The sequence below is a fragment of the Diadema setosum genome, chromosome 4 (genome assembly GCF_964275005.1).
Source record: "Diadema setosum chromosome 4, eeDiaSeto1, whole genome shotgun sequence".
NCBI classification, from domain to species: domain Eukaryota; kingdom Metazoa; phylum Echinodermata; class Echinoidea; order Diadematoida; family Diadematidae; genus Diadema; species Diadema setosum.
The window spans coordinates 46,033,171-46,052,236 of record NC_092688.1 but is presented as its reverse complement, the minus strand read 5'-3'; the positions used below and the strand labels follow the sequence as shown (position 1 = coordinate 46,052,236).

The 19,066-nt window shown below is 39.8% G+C and overlaps 3 protein-coding genes across 3 annotated transcripts in view; 2 read left to right on the top strand and 1 right to left on the bottom strand.

Annotated features, from left to right (window-relative positions):
• LOC140227347 (NADPH--cytochrome P450 reductase-like) overlaps positions 1 to 19,066 on the bottom strand; it is a 52,623-nt gene that overhangs the window by 6,529 nt on the left and 27,028 nt on the right. The window contains exons 6-9 of the mRNA XM_072307764.1: positions 4,750 to 4,839; positions 3,236 to 3,334; positions 1,242 to 1,358; positions 564 to 682 (exon numbers count right to left, since the gene is read on the bottom strand). Of these exons, the coding sequence (XP_072163865.1) occupies positions 564 to 682; positions 1,242 to 1,358; positions 3,236 to 3,334; positions 4,750 to 4,839 (425 nt within the window). The remainder of the gene's footprint in view (positions 1 to 563; positions 683 to 1,241; positions 1,359 to 3,235; positions 3,335 to 4,749; positions 4,840 to 19,066) is intronic.
• Positions 12,540 to 15,144, top strand: LOC140227095 (uncharacterized). Its single transcript, XM_072307524.1, has 2 exons — positions 12,540 to 12,578; positions 13,390 to 15,144. The coding sequence occupies exons 1-2, from the start codon at positions 12,540 to 12,542 to the stop codon at positions 15,142 to 15,144; spliced, it is 1,794 nt and encodes a 597-aa protein (XP_072163625.1).
• Positions 15,150 to 18,459, top strand: LOC140227093 (uncharacterized). The gene is made up of 3 exons (XM_072307523.1): positions 15,150 to 15,939; positions 15,976 to 17,893; positions 18,330 to 18,459. Exons 1-3 carry the CDS (start codon positions 15,150 to 15,152, stop codon positions 18,457 to 18,459), a joined length of 2,838 nt encoding a protein of 945 aa, XP_072163624.1.

Sequence of the window (19,066 nt, the reverse complement as noted above, 5' to 3'; positions counted from 1 at the left end):
TGCAGTAAAATATTGATCAGTCACAGAAAGTGAAATTGTTTCTCTAAGTAGCATACCTAGTCTTGCATCCCATTCATAACTGGAATATAGCATCCATTTGTTTCTAGACTAAACAGTCTACAGTTGTGGTTTAATGAGAAAAATAATGATATCTTCCTTACATTTTATGCTTCACTGCAAAAATTTTATATGGTAGAATGTTATGTGATATAACTGACCTACACATATGCATCAAATGTGATAACTCAAACATTTTCTAAATCACTGCTCCAAAAGGTAAACAGGACCTTTAATGTTGAGGTCCCAGACCTGTCACCTAGGACTAACCTTTTCCCCTCCTCTGAGCAAGTAAGAATTTATTCAAAAATCATCATTTCCGAGGCTACTTTTATATTCCGAGTTCCCTTGTCCCCTGAAGGCGATACATTGAATTACTCTTTACACAAACAACAAACAAACGTTAGTGCCACTTCTGCAACTTCTTTGAACCCACAACTTGAACCTACAACATGTAGACATTCATAACAAAACAATAGAATGCATACTACTTTATCACATCTTACCGTCGATGTTTGTGAGAGTGAAGACCACATCCAGATCTGCGTCCAACAGTTTGCCAATGGAGTTGACGAGCTCCTCGTCGTTGATGGGATACACAGCAACGTGGTCACCAGATTCGTATCTAGGGAGGAGGCACGGACACATGATCATCAAATAAGAAACTTTTGACACAAACTCTTCCTGCAAAATCATTAATGTTCAATATCATATTGCAAAACAAATTATTCTATCCAAAATTCTGTTAGCAAAATTCAGCGTCAACCTAGCATTGCATCTCAAATGTTTTTTTTTTTTCCCCTTTTTTATTCTGTTACTGCTTTGTTTTGTCTTTTGACCTCTGACCTCATAAACCACAAGTGTTGGGACTTTCCTGCCTGTGTGGTCATACATATGTGCAACATGTCTTACTTCACTGCCTCAGGGCATGCTCAAGTTCTCATGACACACAAAAAAATGTCACTCCACCGACAGATAAACATAAAACTCTCACACTAATTGCACACAGACGCCACCACCTTCACCAGTCATATATATGATATCACACAGTGGTGACAGTGACGGCAAGGTCATACAGTAAGGTCAATGACATGAAAGGAAGGAAGCCCATCACTTCCTTTCTCTAAGAGAAAGTGACTCTCTGAAGCAGGGTGACCCTGGCTGGAGGGAGGAAGCGGACTTACCGTATCCTCGATCCAGAGATGTCGAACTCTATGTGCATGCACGACCTGTCTCCTCCCTTGTGGAGTTCCCGGTTCATGCGGATCGGCGCCAGGTATGGGTTCTTGGCATCGTATGGACTGAGAAAGGTCGGATGAGAAGCATCGAGTTACCAACATGGACAAAGGATGATGTACATAATATACAGTATGTCCCCCCAAAAAAATTACAATTAGATTTTTGCATTGATAACACCCAATATGATTAAACCATCTAAATGCTACTTTGGGGTCTTTAAATATACTATCTTAGCTCTATTTTGCAGAAAAACCATTTAATTTGGTTAAGCGGTCACAGAGAAATGTGGATTGTTGTAAAGAATGTCATGAGTCTGATTCTTCCAAGTTTAGCACTTGGATGCTCTTGGAACTGCATATTAAAGTGTAAACACAACAGACAGAACTTTGAGGGAAGGGATTCCTGACATACTCTACAGAAATCCTCATTTCTCTTTGACCACTGAAGCTAACTGAATGGGGTTTTCTGTAAGATGTGGGCAATGAGTTATAGTTTCATACCCTGAAATTGTGTTTGGATTGATTCACTACATTTAAAGTTATCGTTGTGGAGGATACCGTTGTAATTTTTTTTTTTTTTTTTTTTTTGGGGGGGGGGGAGGACACACAGTATTGATTGCCCACAACACTATGATTTTTTTATGATTACACTCAGTTCCTGGGGATTTCCCGATTAAAGTTAAACTGCTCAAAAATTTCCACAGTATTTCCTGACTGATTGCCCTAAACATCACTACTGCTGATTACAACATTTGGTTTCCAAGGGTTTTCTCCAAAAATTAAGCTTAATTGCTCTTGACTTACTTTATATCTGAACTTGATCTCAAGACATCCTAAAATGAAACTATCTTGTTCGATGACTTCCTTTGCATCTAAACTTGAGTGTAACTTGATACATTGCACATAAAAAGTAAGCAGTTTGGACTACTCTTTCTCAATAGCTTTTAGTTCCATTTTGTATCACATCATGTGCAAATGTCATGGTTCAGGAGCTTGACTGTAAAAGAATCAAAATATATATTCCATTTGTCTGTCCACATCATCCAAACTCTTTATATTCCAGCACCAAAAGTAACACCAGTAACATCTTCATGGAACAATCTTCTTTAAAGGGATCATATAGTTTTTGTTGAGACTTAACTTCAGGTTTTTATCATTTTTTGGTGAGATAGTGAACAACCTCTTATGAAATATGAAAGAGCATGTAATTCCATGAGGATTTCAACATTTGTTTGATGAAAATTGATTTTGACATGGCTGAGATATCCAAAGCAGAGTGATCTTAATAAAGTGTGGGACCCACACTTTATTACGATCGTTTTGTTTTACTTTGTTTTTTGATGTTTCAGCTATTCCAAACCCGATTTTCATCAAATAAACTTTGAATTCCTCCTAAAATGGTATGCTCTGTACTATTTCATAAATGTTGTTTTGGTATCTTGCAAAAAAGTTAAAGCCAAATTTTCATCTTCACCAATACTGTACTATCCCTTTAATATCTGAGATACAGTACAGAGTTTAATAAATATCTATACATGTTAAAATTGACTGTGATAACTTTTGTTGAATTTCTGTTCTACCCAGGCACACATATCACTTTCATTGTATTCATTTCTAAGGGCTGAAAATTCATCATATTCATCATTACTAGCAGTACATTTTGGTAGAAATGTTATATCTAGAACAGCCAACTCTTTTAGAGTCACATATGATTTTAACCACACTCATCAGAGGAACAATGTGAAAGATACAATATAACAACCCTGCACACTAGCACTGGTCTGAAAATGTCACCATGCGTTAAGGTATTAGTGCGGTGAAGATCTCTGTATCATTTCGCGAAAACAACATCTCGCAAAAATGTCTGTGATCCCCTCATTCGCAAAAATATCTGTACGCTAAAATAACAGTGTATATAGTATAAGGAAGAGTTGACTCACGGTTTCTGGTTGAGGAAGGATCCCTGCCTTGCCACCTCTCCTTTGAAGACCTTCTCTGGGACCTCCTCCCTGTGCTCCGTCACAGAGTACTGCCGTATACTGCAAGAGAAGACATGTGTATCATCTTCACAACTTTGCTGTTGATTTGACCATGAGACTCAGGGTGCGTTCGAGCGCTCTCCTAAAGCGAACTGCACCGTACCGTACCCGCGCCAGAGGAGCGCTCGAACGCTCCTAAAGTGTAGTGTACCGTACCGTACTGTACCAAGCCAAAAGTGGACCACTTCCCGATGTGATCCAAAAGCGTACCAAAAGCGTACCAAAAGTTTGTTGAAAAGCATGCGCGTATCATGCGCATACGTCACAATGCAAAGACATCATTCTCTTTGTTCGGGACAGCTGTAAGTAGTTCAAGCGCCAAGTGGATGACATTCTTGCTACAAACATGCGTGACCTTTTCTAAAAATAACTTGTGAGGTACGCTTTCTCAAAAGAGCACTCGAACTCTCCAAAACTGGCAGAGTTTGGTACGGTACGCTTTGGTTCAGTTCGCTTTGGTTCGCTTTAGAGCGCTCGAACACACCCTCAGTCACGGTTGAGCAGCAGTTAATCCTGTGTGCCACACTAATTTACCTGTCCATAGCCACGTGTGTTAAACTTGTGCATATTTGATTCATTTGCATAGAAAGGGTTAAGGGAATGAAAGGTACCATGTTCTAGGATACGACCACATCATCTCTGGGGGTGACAGACCATGTTCCTTAACCCATTGAGGACGGACTGAATTTGCTACAACACGCATTTCCCATAGACACATGCCCGAGTATACTCGGGACTCGTCCTCAACGGGTTAAAAATCATGAATTGTCAGGAGTCACATATGACCAAAAGGTAACAATCTCAGGGAACACATGTTTTTTTTTTTCTTTTTTAATCTTTACTACAAGACATTGAGGCATTGATCTGGCATTCCCTTGTAGATACAATGTTGTTGTGGCTCTTTTTATATTAAAGTACATGGGAATGAACTGCAACACATTAAATCAACATAGGTTGCACCATGTGCTTAATACGCACAGTAAAATTCACATACTGTACCCAAAAAACTTCTTCTCTATCCTATTATATTATGAGAAAATGCAACTGAGATAATTACTTTATTCATTTGGCATCAAAAGTGAAGCCAAATCTTGTCTTGAAGTATGTAGCCTTGTCTTAATTGCAAAATAGGGTTTTGATATCTAGGCCTATAAATCTCGATCACCAGCTAAGCAGTCTCTAGTACTGTCAAAGTGGATATTTTCGCGTGAGGAATTTTTTTTGTGCTTGGCCGGGTTAGATGGGTTTCTTGTGTTTTTAATTCCGCAGAATCTAGACAACAACTTCTGGAAAATGATATGGCAAGCAAAAATATTTGTGTGCTTTTATTTCATGCTAGTTCCTGGTTGCGTAAAAATTTCAACACTTTCCACTTTTGCAGTATTTCATTATTTGAATAGACGACGCCAACTTACCTTGATTCATCGCCTGTAGCCTCCCAGCCATAATATTCACAGACAGCCGGCCAGAATTTGTCTTTCCATGTCACAAAGTCTTCTTCAATACTGAAACACAAAAAGGTGAAATTATATATTAGACGCATGAAGAAGGTAGGTCCAAACCCAGGGAAGTCAGACAATCAGAACATGAATGAAAGTGTTTTGTCAGCGAGGTACAAAATGAAATAAGCAAACACACCGACAAAATGAGATCATAAACCGTAGTCTGTCAATTGACATTCAGGCCTATGGTTTGAATTACCACATTTCATGAATCCTTGACTCTGACTGGCTAAAGCTGGGGGCATTTAAAATTTACCAACTGCCTTAAATTGTTTTCGTAAATAGCACAAAACTAAGACTGCCCCGTAGTACTAAAACCATCCCATAGTACTAAAACTGCCCCATAGTACTAAAACCACCCCATAGTATTAAAACTGCCCCATAGTACTAAAACCACCCCATAGTATTAAAACTGCCCTATAGTACTACACAGCGATTTTTTTTTTTTTTTTGGTTCATAGTAGTACATGTATGCACATGTAGATCCTACTGTAAATGCTTGGCTTACATTGTAATTTGTGCAGACCTTGAACTTGTGACTCCAATAAGTCTACACCCTTTTCTACTATTCGTCTCTTTCATCAAGTCTTGCCCCAGGCATTTAATGAGCACATACTCAAGCACATACATTTATGTCCAAACACATACACATACACAATACATGAGCACACTCAGATCACACTCAGACATACAAACATGCTGTGCACATACATATTCACACACACACACACACACACACATACTACTACACCCAGTCACTCAAATACACACTCACATACAATGTGTGCACACATAAACACTCACTCACACAACACCTTTTTTGTTTTCTAGTTTGTTTGTTTTGTTTTGTTGTTGTTGTTGCTGTTTTTTGGTGGGCATATCCAAAAGTAGTTACAAGATATCATAAAACATATAGCACATAAATATTCTTTTGGCCACACAAGTGATGATGAGGGTATTATCACTCAATACAAGTAAGCACTCATTTGCACTGCATGGTCCTTTTAATCAACCTTGCAGATCCAGTATTCCAGAGGTGATGGAATGAAAAACCCATTTTAGCCAAAGTGCTAAAATACAGTATACTTTAGAATACATGACATGTTCCCCATAGATTTCCCACTCTGCTACGCCACTGGCTTAAAAGTAAATATTTCAGAGTTCAAATGAGCTATTTGCCAAAGTAACGTGACACTTTGATCATTGCAATTTAGAAATCAAATGTTTAAACTTTAAAGGGACACATTGATATGTTTGCATCCATACATGGGCATTTAAAGAAGCCTCTATTTTCACTGTAACAAAGACCAGTATGTTGAAAAAGAAGAATAAGAAAAACAAAACAAAAACACGACAGCATGAAATGAGACAGAGCACTCAAACGACAGAAATGTGGTTTCTATGACCTGATTGGTTAAACTGGGATTAAAGTCATATCCCTAACCCTCTATACGAAATACAAAAGTGTGTATTACTATGAGGACACAGTATCATGTCCTATATTCTGCAGTGGTTTTATTCATGCAACTTTTGGGAGTCAACTGATATTCACAAAACTAATATCTTGCAAAAAAAAAAAACCATTGAAATCCATAACATCAATGTGTTGTCTATATAATCCTTTCCAATGTGGGAATTTGGCAATTTTTCTCAAAAAAGGTGACAATACTTTTTTCTTATTCTGTTAATGTGGTTCCAGATCACAAATTTAGCCAAGCTTTCAAAATTGACTATATATAGACTGTCCAAATTTGCAAAAATGTTGTGGTACATTCAGGAAATATGTGGTATTTACAGTAAAAGAATCATAAAAGGTCACCCCTTCCCCCCCCCCTTCCCCCCCCCCCCCCACCAACCAAATTGCAAGAGATCTAGCAAGGTGTAAGAAAAGAGGGGGTGGAGTGTGTCTGTCTGTCTGTGTGTATGTATGTATGTACATGTATGTATCGGTCTGCATGTGTATTTGACAGTGTGTATGCAGGTAAATATGTGTGTGTGTATGTGTGTACACTGTAAACATAAAAGTACGCTGTAATTTATGACTCAAATGCCCTTGCGACATCACTGAGCCAATAAAGTGGGACCTAATCATTTTTCAAATCAAGTCAAGTAAAGAGAAGAAAAGAGTCGGGAAATTTGTGTAACGCTATAGCAAATAGCAGAGTGTAATGAACCAAGGAGTCCTTCCAGCATATGGAACACCTACTAAAAGTCTGTAGTATTCAGCAGTACAGATTTCTCAAAACACTGCCTGATTATGGAATGCCATTCGCATTCTGATAACAAGAAAATACTTCTTCACATTCATGAAATTCTTCCGTTGAGATATTTTCATTGCAACTGATTGACAAATTGCCCTACATCGACGTAAACAAGCACTGAAACTAAAACTAAAACACTAAAACAATGATCAATTCAGTGCTTATTTACGTCGATGTAGGGTAATTTGTCAATCAGTTGCAAAGAAAATACTTCTCACTACTTCCAGTTTGTATGCAGGGTTATCAACATACTAAATAAAGAATTCAACTTAATGTGTGAAGAACATTCAAGTATAGTAAGTCTTTTCCTGTTTTTAAAAAAAAAAAAAAAATGCACGCAGAAAGAAAACACTAACCCAAATATTCTCTGGTAGTCTTGAAAGGATTTATATTGTAATTATGAACAATGGCTGATCATACACATGACATGCAGTTTTCACAATCTTTCTGAGAAAAAGAGTTTTGCCATGCAAAGACTAACCTCCTACAACACACTCCCATTTCAAACACCTCTTTATAAGTGGTACATAGTTCAAGAAGTATGTACACAAAAAGCATGTGAAGCATGACGCCCAAATCGCTTATCATGACGTCCACATGCAACATATGCACATGTGACCTAGAAAGTTGATCTCGAGATGGGCCCATTCTGGCGATTTAAACACGAGATGATTCATTCAGTGATACAAAAATGAAAGAATCAAAGTCCAAAATGATATTGAATGTTTAGATGCTTGATTGAACACAAAGTCTTGTGATACGAGCGCTGATGAGTCCAAATAAGGCTTGGAAAGGTACCATTGACTCCCCAGTTGCTTCTAACTCAATTTGAAACGATGAAGATTTTGAGAGGCTACTGTTTAAAGCTTGGTTAATGTTGTTTCATTAATTTCAAATGAATAATCTCTTTCATAAACTGTTTCATCTGCTAGGAATCCAGAAAGGCCCTAAAATGGACAATTTGAACAGACTTTCCAGGATCTGCTAATGATGGAAATACTGAAAATTAGGAACTATGGCAAATTCTGCATATGACATCATCATCATCCTCTTCTTATACCCCCATCCCAATCTTGGACCACACACTCAAAAGATTATAACAAAAACAGTGATATTTTCTTCAATGGCCTACTTTTTTCCCCCACCATATCTGCGCCAAGGGTAAAATAACGACACATAAATTGCATGTCACCAACTCTCCCATCCCCCTAACAAGGTTCATGACATTGAATCCACAGGTGAAACACAAACCTATCAATGTTGATTATCTCATGGATACAATTATCAATCAAGTTTACTAATGGAGACTATTTTCTGAAAACAACCAAAGAAAACAAAGATTGCAATCTACCAGTCATGGATTAAAAACACAAACTCTCAAGGAGGGTATCACTTGATAATATCTGTATGCTTGTACCAAAACTGAAGGTCACTTATCTCGGCAATTGTAACTTCTTAGTTGTTGGTTGGTTTTTGTTCGATTTTCTTGCTTGTTTTTTTTTCAGTTTTGGTTAATAACTTCTTGGCTGTGGTTGATGTTATTTCCCTGACATCTTCAAGGCATTACAGAATTGGAAACGGAGACAACTAGAACAGAAATCCAAAATAAAATTGTAGTGAGCATACTTGGCCCAGAAAAAAAAAGAAAAAGTAAACATATATCTATGTTTACATAATATTGATGCACTCAACATCAAACACAGACTCACTCACTCTCTCACACACACACACACACACACACACACACACACACACACACACACACACACACATACACATATGTATCCACTCAACAACAGTGGCTTAAATCTGTTATGGTACAAGCAGGATAATATTAGGCTGGTGTCATGGAGTAGGCTTAAAGAACAGGACACGATGCCCAAGTCAAATGGATCACAGAATGTGGAATGACGAACATTTCATACAGGTCTGTAATAACCACCACAATAATGCAGCTGTCATTTGTATGACGCACCTCTTGACCCCCGGGATAGGTGCGTCAAAGTACCAATGTGCGTCATACCTTTTAGGTACCAAGACGTACCCTCCGTCACAAAAAGTGACACACCTTTATGAGACATTGACGCAGTACCCATGCAAAATGGTGACGCACCTCTTCGTGAAAATGACTGACCCTTGACGCACATGTTATTCGCGGTACGTACCAGACTGGAATGCTGCAGAGCTCTGAATGATCGATCATGTCCCAGTGCAGTGGCTAGTTTTCGTTCTGTACGCGAGCGAGCGCTGTAGCCAGGCGCATAGTACGCCTGTACATACACTGTATGAAACAATATACATGTACCATCACACATGTCATGATATCATGGTCCACATCCATTGCACGCACGTAGTTTTGCTGCAGATTCCACACGGTCGACGTTCGCGATCGATGCGATACTGTGACAGTGAGAGCGAGATTCTGGTGAGTTTGAACAACTTAATATATAATTTCAATGAACAGCTTCACACACCGGTACCACTGATTTTTCAGAAATGTGAAATACAAGTCATTTTCTTCCATCAGTCTTTTAATGTATCAGAAGGTTCACAATCAATCCCTTCGGCCTTTTGCCGACTGCAACTGCAAGTCACATGCACAGTCATGTTTTGGTGGTTTTAAACGCAACGTGTTCATGACTATCATGCTACAGCTACATTCCGTATCGCAGCGCAGCTTTTAATAGCTTTGCCGGCACGCAAGCTTCGTAGTAAAAGTGGTCTATGCTACTACAGGTCACTACTTTGGGTGAATATTTAAGTGGTTCGTAACTTTACGAACAGGTTTATGAAACGGCTTTATAGGGCCCTGGTGGATCTATGGCCTACGTGCGTTTATTATTAAAATGCGTGCGGCCACGTTGAATATAAACTAGCTTCCACCTGTATATTGTTGCTACTGACTGAAGCGTGCTGATCAAGCGAGTGTCGATGTGGAGTGCGAGTTGAACCTGTATGATATACGATAGAGCGAGCAGACGACTCGCTCAGCTGCTCAGCACTGTAATTTATAGGTAACGTTTTCGAGCTTTAATCCTTCGTTTCGAATTTGTAGCATTTTTATATTCCCTTACAATTTTATACAACAATAAATAGCTTTAATATCCCTCGTCAACAACGAGATCTGTATCGTGTTTAATATACTGCAAGGACAGACGTCCAGGTATTGTTTCGGTCCCATGTATTGTTTTTGATGTAGGCCCTATCGGCACCCGAAGTACCAGTGCCTGGCAGTGCAGTTTCTTACACTTTTCATAGGGGTCTACAGTCAGTGTATATTAAATAAAGAAAGACAAATTTAATTTTACAAACTTGTTTAACGTATAGGCTCATGCAGCTCATGCAGTCGGCAAAGCGAATGCCAACCTGGCTTCTTGTATTTCTCAATTTCTCGTTCAAATGATCCACAACGGCACAAGTACAACCTGAAATTTAATATGCATGTTGCAAGCATAGCATTTTGTTCTGTGATTGAACAACTTCACTTCATTTGATCCAGCTGCACTACAGTGCAAGCCGTACTGTAGCTATGCTGTCAGTCCGGGAAACCGGCTTATGAGGAGGGTCCCCACTCGTGAGGAGGGTCCCTCCTCATGAGTGTCCGTCCCCTTCGTGAGCATCTCCCGGGGCCTCCCTCACGAGGTCACGAGGAGTTTCTTTTTTTTTTGTATTCAGGGTAAATACTCTCACATCTAACAGAATTAAAACCGCAAGTTGGTACATTGATTTTTTTGGAATATTGACTCTACTCTTAATTGCTCAAATCAAGAAATCTTAAATTCTGTCCTGTTTTTCCGGCCAGAATAGAGTTTTAATAACTTGGTGTTGTGCGACCTGTGGAAACATGCGCTCAGATGCCGTATCTACTGGGGTGAGCTCACGTGAAAGTTTCGCTCATTTCTACAGTGGCTTTGACCGTTCCGCAGGCAGACCGGCCGCTCGATGGAATCGCAAATCTATCTTTGACTTGTATACATAGGGTCTACACTACAACAAGCAAACAATACGAAAAATACCAACTTACCTTGAATTTTGAGTTTTTCTACGCACAGTTTCCCGCAAGGTGTTCGTGAGTATCTTTGATGAGCTCGCGCATTGTTGGGCAGTTTCAAGACTATTTTGTGCGTGATTTAATATCGCATAAATATTCTCATACTCGTGTACACCAGGCAACTGACCTATGGACGAGTACGAGAATATTTCTGCGATAATCATGCACAAAATAGTCTTGAAACCACCCAACAATGCGCGAGCTCATCAAAGCTACTCATAAAAACCTACTCAGCTCCTAGAATTTCAGATTTGAAAACACATAGACGAAATATCCACTTCGAAAAGAGGAAAATGTGCGTAGAAATAATCAAAATTCAAGGTAAGTTGGTATTTTTCGTATCGTTTGCTTGTTGAAGCATATGTAAATCTATACAAGTCAATGATAGATTTGCGATTCCATCGCGCGGCCGGTCTACCTGCAGAACGGTCAGAGCCGCTGTAGAAATGAGCGAAACTTTCATGTGAGCTCACCCCAGTAGATACGGCATCGCCGTACCAGGGAATGCCATCTGAGTGCATGTTTCTACAGGTCGCGCGACATCGATTTGTATAAACTCTAATTTTTTTGGAAAAACAGGACAGAATTTTTTCTTGATTTGAGCAATAAGAGTGGACATGTCAATGTTCCAAAAAAATCAATGTGCCAACTCACGGTTTTATTTCTTTTAGATGTGAGAGACCGCATAATACAAAAAAAAACAAAAACTCCTCGTGAGGGGTCCCCAGGAGGTACTCACGAGGGGGACAGAGATACTCATGAGGAGGGACCCTCCTCACGAGCGGGGTTCCCGGACTGATAGTACGAGACGTCTATGTAGATTTTAGTGTACACAAGCCTAGCAATATAACATTTTGATGAAAATACACCATCTAGATCTTTAAAAAAAAAATGAAAATTAATACATCATAGTACACACAAAAGTAGCCAGGCCTGGTGATGACTCTTGAATGGGTTGACATTTTAACTTCAAACTTCCGTTAAAGTGTATATTCTCAGATCTGGCAAAGGGTGGAGGCATTAATTTCGACTGCATGCAGTTGAGATTTAATATCTATTTTCATATTTGTTGCGATGAAAAGTATGGATGTGTAGATGTGCATAAAGGTGATATACCTTGCATATATGATGAAGCGTTGCCCAGGTATCCACATTTTATTGAAAACATTAAACAAATCCGAGTTGGCATAATTTATGCTTTGATATAACTGAAACTGAAAGAGAACTAGCTTATTAATCTTTGGGCGTATAATGTTCTGAAATCGCAGAACTTGTGTTCTGGTATGGTATTCAAACTGACTGACACAACATATGAGGGTCTAGTTTTATGATGTATTTCTGTTTTGCTTTCTAGTGTTTTTCAGACTCAAGTCAAGGCATTCAGAAGGAAAATGGAGGTGGCTGAACAAAGCCAGAGCAAGGAAATTAAGGTGAAATAGTTTTTAAAAACAAAATGAAATTTTTCCTAGAATTTAAAGAGATGGCTATTTTGAAAAGAGGGGTAAAATGTGCCATACGCAATAGTACTGGACAAAGTAAATGTCATATTATCAAATGAAGTAAAATTTCACTTCAGTTGAATTTTATGGTGACACTTAAATGGAGTGCTGCATTGCATGTTCTGAGTGACACAAACATCATCAGTGATCCGTAATCAGTATCCCAGGGCATGAAAAGTTTAGGGAAGCATTTGAAGTGATGAATGTATGTAAAGTTATTCAGAATCACAATTAAATGCTTGTTTTCTTTCAATTGCTGACTTGCAGAAAAGTACTTACATGCCTCTCTGATGCAGGTCAATGTTTCATTTTGACATGACATTTAACCTGATCTTTATTGTGAACTGCCTAAATGTACATGATACATATCTTAATACTTATTCATTTCAGTGTCAACTCATTGAAAATTGAAAATTGCCTAAATTGCTTTAGCTCAATGCATGATGAGAATTACATCATTGGTGTTCTTGTTTTTTATACCCCCGCCAAACGAAGTTTAAGGGGGGTATATAGGAATCAGAGTACGGGCGGTCCATTGCAAATCTGGCAGATCAAAGTCCTTTCTCACTTTTCGACAAATAGTCATCAAACTTGGCATGTACATTGGTCTTGATGTGAAGATGTGCAAGTCATATTTTTGGGTTGAATGGGAAACTGTTGCCATGGTAATGGCATATTTATCACAGAAAATCAGGGAAAATTTTGAGGAGTGAAGTTTGTTTTGTTGTTTTTTTTTCCGCAGGGTGTGACCAGTGTGAATACACGAAAAGCACGTGTCCTTGCCACAGCCGTTCTTGAGATGAAAGAGGTCATCAAAAAACCTCTTATGGCAGCAACCATGGCTGAAGTAGAAAAAGAGTTGAAAGAGGCTTGTGTAGTTATTTCTAACCTTTCAGTGGACAGAGTGCTGGTGTATGACAAATTCTTTGAGGAATATGTTGATGAACCAAACCATGTCCTAGTGGACAAAGACAAAATAATACTCCATTTTGCATCAGCTACAATGCCTTCAACAACTGCAGCACCTTCATATGCGAAGCCTTCAACATCACAGTCAACCCTGGTTATCGCTAAAGATGGCACCCTCAAGATCAGCTCAGAGCCTCCATTAGTGCAGGAATCCAGCCAGTCGGACTGTGGCCAGCTTTCTGAGAGAGATATAGAAGAAAGGGCGAAGATATTTGGCAGAGATGGGAAACATGTGAATCGTTACGGCAAGAGAATCAATGCAGTGGCACTTTCCTTAGCCAAAGAGGACCCATCACTTCTGCAAAACAGAGGGAATCTTCTCCAAAAAGCAAGACTTGCTCTCCATGAGTCTGGCTATGAGTATGCACACGGGAAAAAAACACGCAGTAAAAAATTTGGCACTGAGCGCCACAAGGCAAAAGAAGTTTCTAATCACAGTCGTGAAGTTGTACGCCAGGACCGCCTAAATGAATTAACAGAAGTTATCAGTAGCCTCCGAAGACAGGTTTCCTATTTGGAGAAGGGAAAAGAGCAAGCTGTAAATTCAAATCTGTTTTGTAAGGCAGCTACTTTAGATCAGCAGGTATCTGAGATGAACCTGAAAATCCGGAAACTGCACATGGAGAAGACAGAGATCCAACGACATAATGCCAAGTTAGAAAAGAGAAGAAGTAGGAAGAGAAATAGAAGTGGGAGAAAAGAGGCCAGAAGGCAGTCAAAGGAGATACACGTACAAAGTGCTCATGTAGATAGCAGCACTGATGTAGATAGCAGTGTTGATTTCATATCTGTTGATGATCAGAATGGCAGTGTTAAATCATCTAAAACAGAATCTGTGCGTGAATGTCTGGGTGAAGATAGGAGCATTGGAAGTGGACCATCTGAAAGGAAGGAGGCTGCAAAGCAGAGCAGGAAGAGGCAAAGAGCTGATGTCGATAGCAGCGATGATGAAAATTGCAGCATATCATCATCTGAAGAAGAATTCATGGGTAAAGACGACAATGTTGAATGTGGACAACCTGAAAGGAAAAGGGCTGAAATGCAGAGTAAGGAGACGCGAAGTGCTGATGTCGATAGCAGCTCTGAAAATGGCAGCGTAAAATCATCTGCAAGAGAATTCATGGGTGAAGATGGCAATGATGACAGTGGACCATCTGAAAGGAAAGAGGATAAAAAGTGGCGTAAGGAGACACAAAGTGTTGATATTGACAGCAGCTGTGATGAGAATGGCAGCACATTATCTGAAAAAGCGTTCTTTGGTGAGGATGACAGCATGGAAAGTGGACCTTCTGTACAATTCTTTTGCAAAGATGATAGCAGTGGCAACAGCCCAACAAGTGCCATTGAATACGAACCTGGCCGTGTGATTATGGAGGTTGCAAACGAAAGTGGTACTAAGTGTACATTTGTCACTGCAGATTCATTGGATGCTTCTGGTCCTGAGGAAATCCTGAATGTGATTGCAGCAAGTCTTTCTTCACCTGTGACACGTGAGGAGGATAATCAGGAAGAAGAACATTTTCATTAGGGCCCATGCACAGAGAAAAGGAAATCGAGGCTGTTAGATGTATGGGCCAACAGTATGTGAATAAAACAGCCCTTGCAGAGAAATTCACACGAAAAAATGGCATATACTACTCTGCTTTGTGTGACATTCATTTGGAAGACTTTATCATTCTAAAGACAAAGTACTGCTCTAGTCACCATTGTCAACCATGTTCTAGATGTTCTGCCATTTTGAAGATTGGACAGATGGTTCATGATTCTGGAATTATATCCCTGAAGGAACTGTATTGTGCAACAACGTCAGCGGTTTACAAAACCGATAAAGCACTACGTTTATGTATGCAACTGCCATTAGTTGCATTTGCTGTAGGGCAAAAAAAGGTAATGTATGTTGCCGAACATTGCTCAAATTTCGACTACCAGAAAATGATCACCCATTTAAGAACGATGCCTTCAGAGAAAATTCATCTTTCCAAAGAAGATATGAAGCAGATATGCAGCATGGCCTCATCGGAGACAGACCAGGCTCTAATTAAGTATGTCGCTATGAAAGCACAAAATCTTAATGTGACACAAAGCCGGCGAGAGCTAGGAGTTCAAAACCCCCAGAAGCTAGTACAAACTGTTGAAGGGGCCATTAGCCAGCAGGAACAAATTAGAGATGCTTTATGGGATTTGGCTTTCATCCAGGCTTCTTCCGGGGAAAAAGCATCATTGTCTAATGCTGAGGGTGATAGTACAAGTTCGGAATCAGAATTGCAGGATTCAGACTCAGAAATGGAACTTTCACATAGTACAACTGCAAGTAGTGAGAGAAGTAGTGCATGTCATGATTACACAAATGATTTGTCAGGCACTGTGCACACAGACTCAGAAAGTGACGATCCGGATGATTATGTAGGTGTATCATCAGTGTCGACTCAAAAGGCAAAAGACAAAGTTAGAAAACTTTCCAGTATAATCTTCAGACGGACACAGAGGTCCATTGCAAAAAAAATTGCCCATTCATCTCTTCTGAAACGGAGACGACCCAAAGCTGTGTCTCGGATACTGAGGAAATATCCAAACATTGGCAAAGTGATGGAAGAATATGTCCATGCAAATCTAGTGGGCGCCGATGCATGGAGACGAACTGGTGTATATACCTTTGATGGAAACCTACGAAGAGGAAAGAGGGTAACATACAAACGTATCTGGGAGCACTTACAAGACTATTATGGGACAAAATTCAGTTATGGATCTGTAGTGCAGCTGTGCGTTACTCATAACAAGAGAAGAATATCATCCAAGAGGTACAAAGGAGTTGCACAGATAACTTCTCGGCGTGCACGTAAAGGTTGGAATGTTCGTCTTAATCCTGATCACCACTACAGCAATGCTTTCTACAAAGACTTGGATCACCTCCAACTGAAAGATGGGACCAACAAGTTTATTCTGAATAGGGATGATGCTGCAGGGTACAGACTTGACACGACATATACCCACAAGCAGTATAAGAATGTTTCACTGACAGATCAGGCAGAACTCACAACCAGAACAGACTATGTAAACAAATATAAATCTGTTCTGCAAACTTCTATGCATCTCATCATGGAAACTGATACCACCAGTCAAAAAGTCCTTGGTGTTGTTAAGGCTCACCACATATTTCCCAAAAATCCAGCCCAACACATGGCAGACCTGTACATGATGAGTGAGATGGAGGAGTACAGAGATGATTTGCTTAAGCCAATAGACTGCATTCGAGTCGATGGAGCGGCAGATGAAGGGCCTTCACATTTAGAAGTGCAATATATGTGGAGTGAATGGCATCTCAGTATGGGGAAATATTGTACGCTTGTGACGGCTCGATATGCTGGGGGAAGCTACTTAAATAAAGTAGAACAGATCAATGGATGTCTCACAAGAGCTCACAGCAACATGTTCATCCCTTCCACTATCCATGGTTCAAATTTTGGGAAGGATGGGTTGGACGAGGCGAAGTTGGAACAGAATCTTCGTACTGCAACTGATGTTTACATAAACAGATGTGATGGGGCACCAGCAGGACGATCTGAAATAAAGCTGGTGGAGGGAAGCAGAGATGACAGGGCCCAGGAATTCCAAGAAAGGAGACCATCACTTTTGGTATTCCTGAAGGGATCAAAAACAGCCAGGGAACAACTGAAGAGAGAAAAGCCTGACTTGTATAACCATTTCAAACAAGTATGGGACATGCGCAACAGGCACATGCAGGGAGGACTACCGTCAGCTTATGTCTTCCAGCTGTTGCCCTGCTTCGAGACATCATGTCCTCACCCTGTATGCAGCACAGAAAGAAGAGATATGGTTTGGTATGATGGTGGCCCAAGCGTAGCGTTTATTCCTCTTCCTGTTCCCGATCCTGGCCAACCATGGGGCGGCAATTGTACTACCTGCAGTGGAGATTGTAGTGGCCATTATATACATTATCCCAACAATATGAATGGTTCTCCATGTCAACCACCACGTGATGTCTTGGAAGAGGCATTTAAGACCTTGAGAAGACCAAGTGGAGAAGTAAATGAAGAAGACATCCTAGACTTAGCAAGGCAAACTCTGCTCCCAGTGCGTGAAGTGCAAATGTGGCTGGAACATTTAGAGAGTATGAAGCAGAGGAGACTTGCTGGCCTAATCAGGGCTCGAGCTACAAGGGCATCCAAAAACAGCCGCAATGATGGAGAGACCTCTGATGTCAATGAAAATCCAGAGTATGACGATGGTGGAGAGGAAGACTTCTGTATCTGCCACCGGTAAGAATATGTGGGAACCCAGTTTATTACAGAAATGCAAGGGAATTGAGATCAAATGTGATGCCAAGAGTTAAGGAGATATGTACGATGTTGCATTTATGTTTTGAGTGTTTTCAAGTGTAATTAGATACATGTAAAAACCCTGGCGGTCTGGCCTATATATAAAACCCATTGACTTTTAATATGCCTCTTCAGGTATAATTCCCCGTAAAATTTGTGAAATGTCCAACCTATAGCAGCATTCTCTTGCTCAAACAATTTGTTTTTATGTGCATTTGTGGTTTGTCATGAGGATTCTTTCTCCAACAGTTACAATTACTTGAAAAAATTGTGGATTTCTTACATAATTGCATGATTGAAATCTGTAAATGTACCCAGCCCTGCCTACATCCATCTCATGTGCATTTCTTTTCATTTTTTTTTCTTCTATTTACAGTGGTGAGTTTGGGAGAATGATCATGTGTGACATGGTGACTTGCAGCCAACGATGGTTCCACTATTCATGCGTAGGCATCAGACGCAAACCTAGGGGAACATGGTACTGTCCCGTCTGTCGCGAGAAATAATCACTCCATGCTTCATCGAGATTAGCGTGGACCCATGCTCGTCTGCCAGGCTGACCACTTTCTTTTCTCAGCTGGTCCTCTCTCCATATGTTTGTCGACTGATACAACTATTCCAAGATCGATTTTGATCTGTAAGTGATACAATTCTGTACTGGTAAAGATCATTATAATCTACATTTTGTGATTGTAACACAGATAGATATTAAGTTCTTGATTTTCTCTGAAAATGTGAAATTTTATGTCTGTCTTTGTTTTTCTTTCTTTTACCATTCTTCCCATCAAGTAGATGATTTCTCAATAATTGCATAAAGTTTTAATTGGGGAAACTGTAGGAAGGAGAATAGATGTAGATTCACATACTGTGGTTTAATTACATAATTGCATGATTGAAATCTGTAAATGTACCCAGCCCTGCCTACATCCATCTAATGTGAATTTCTTTGTTTTGTTTTTTTTTTCTATTTACAGTGACAGGTTTGGGAAGACGGTCATGTGCAACATGGTGACTTGTAGCCAACGATGGTTCCGCTATTTATGCGTACGCAGCATCAGACACAAACCTAGGGGTACATGTCCATCTGTCGCGAGATATGATCACTCCATGCTT

What these genes read in the sequence shown, in the direction of transcription:
- LOC140227095 (XM_072307524.1), top strand. Translation starts at nt 12,540, where the DNA reads ATGGAGGTGGCTGAACAAAGCCAGAGCAAGGAAATTAAG. An exon ending in GCCAGAGCAAGGAAATTAAG is followed by an intron (nt 12,579 to 13,389) that starts GTGAAATAGTTT and finishes TTTTTTCCGCAG; the next exon opens with GGTGTGACCAGTGTGAATAC.
- LOC140227093 (XM_072307523.1), top strand. Translation starts at nt 15,150, where the DNA reads ATGCACAGAGAAAAGGAAATCGAGGCTGTTAGATGTATGGGCCAACAG. An exon ending in AACTGCAAGTAGTGAGAGAA is followed by an intron (nt 15,940 to 15,975) that starts GTAGTGCATGTC and finishes ATGATTTGTCAG; the next exon opens with GCACTGTGCACACAGACTCA. An exon ending in GACTTCTGTATCTGCCACCG is followed by an intron (nt 17,894 to 18,329) that starts GTAAGAATATGT and finishes TTCTATTTACAG; the next exon opens with TGGTGAGTTTGGGAGAATGA.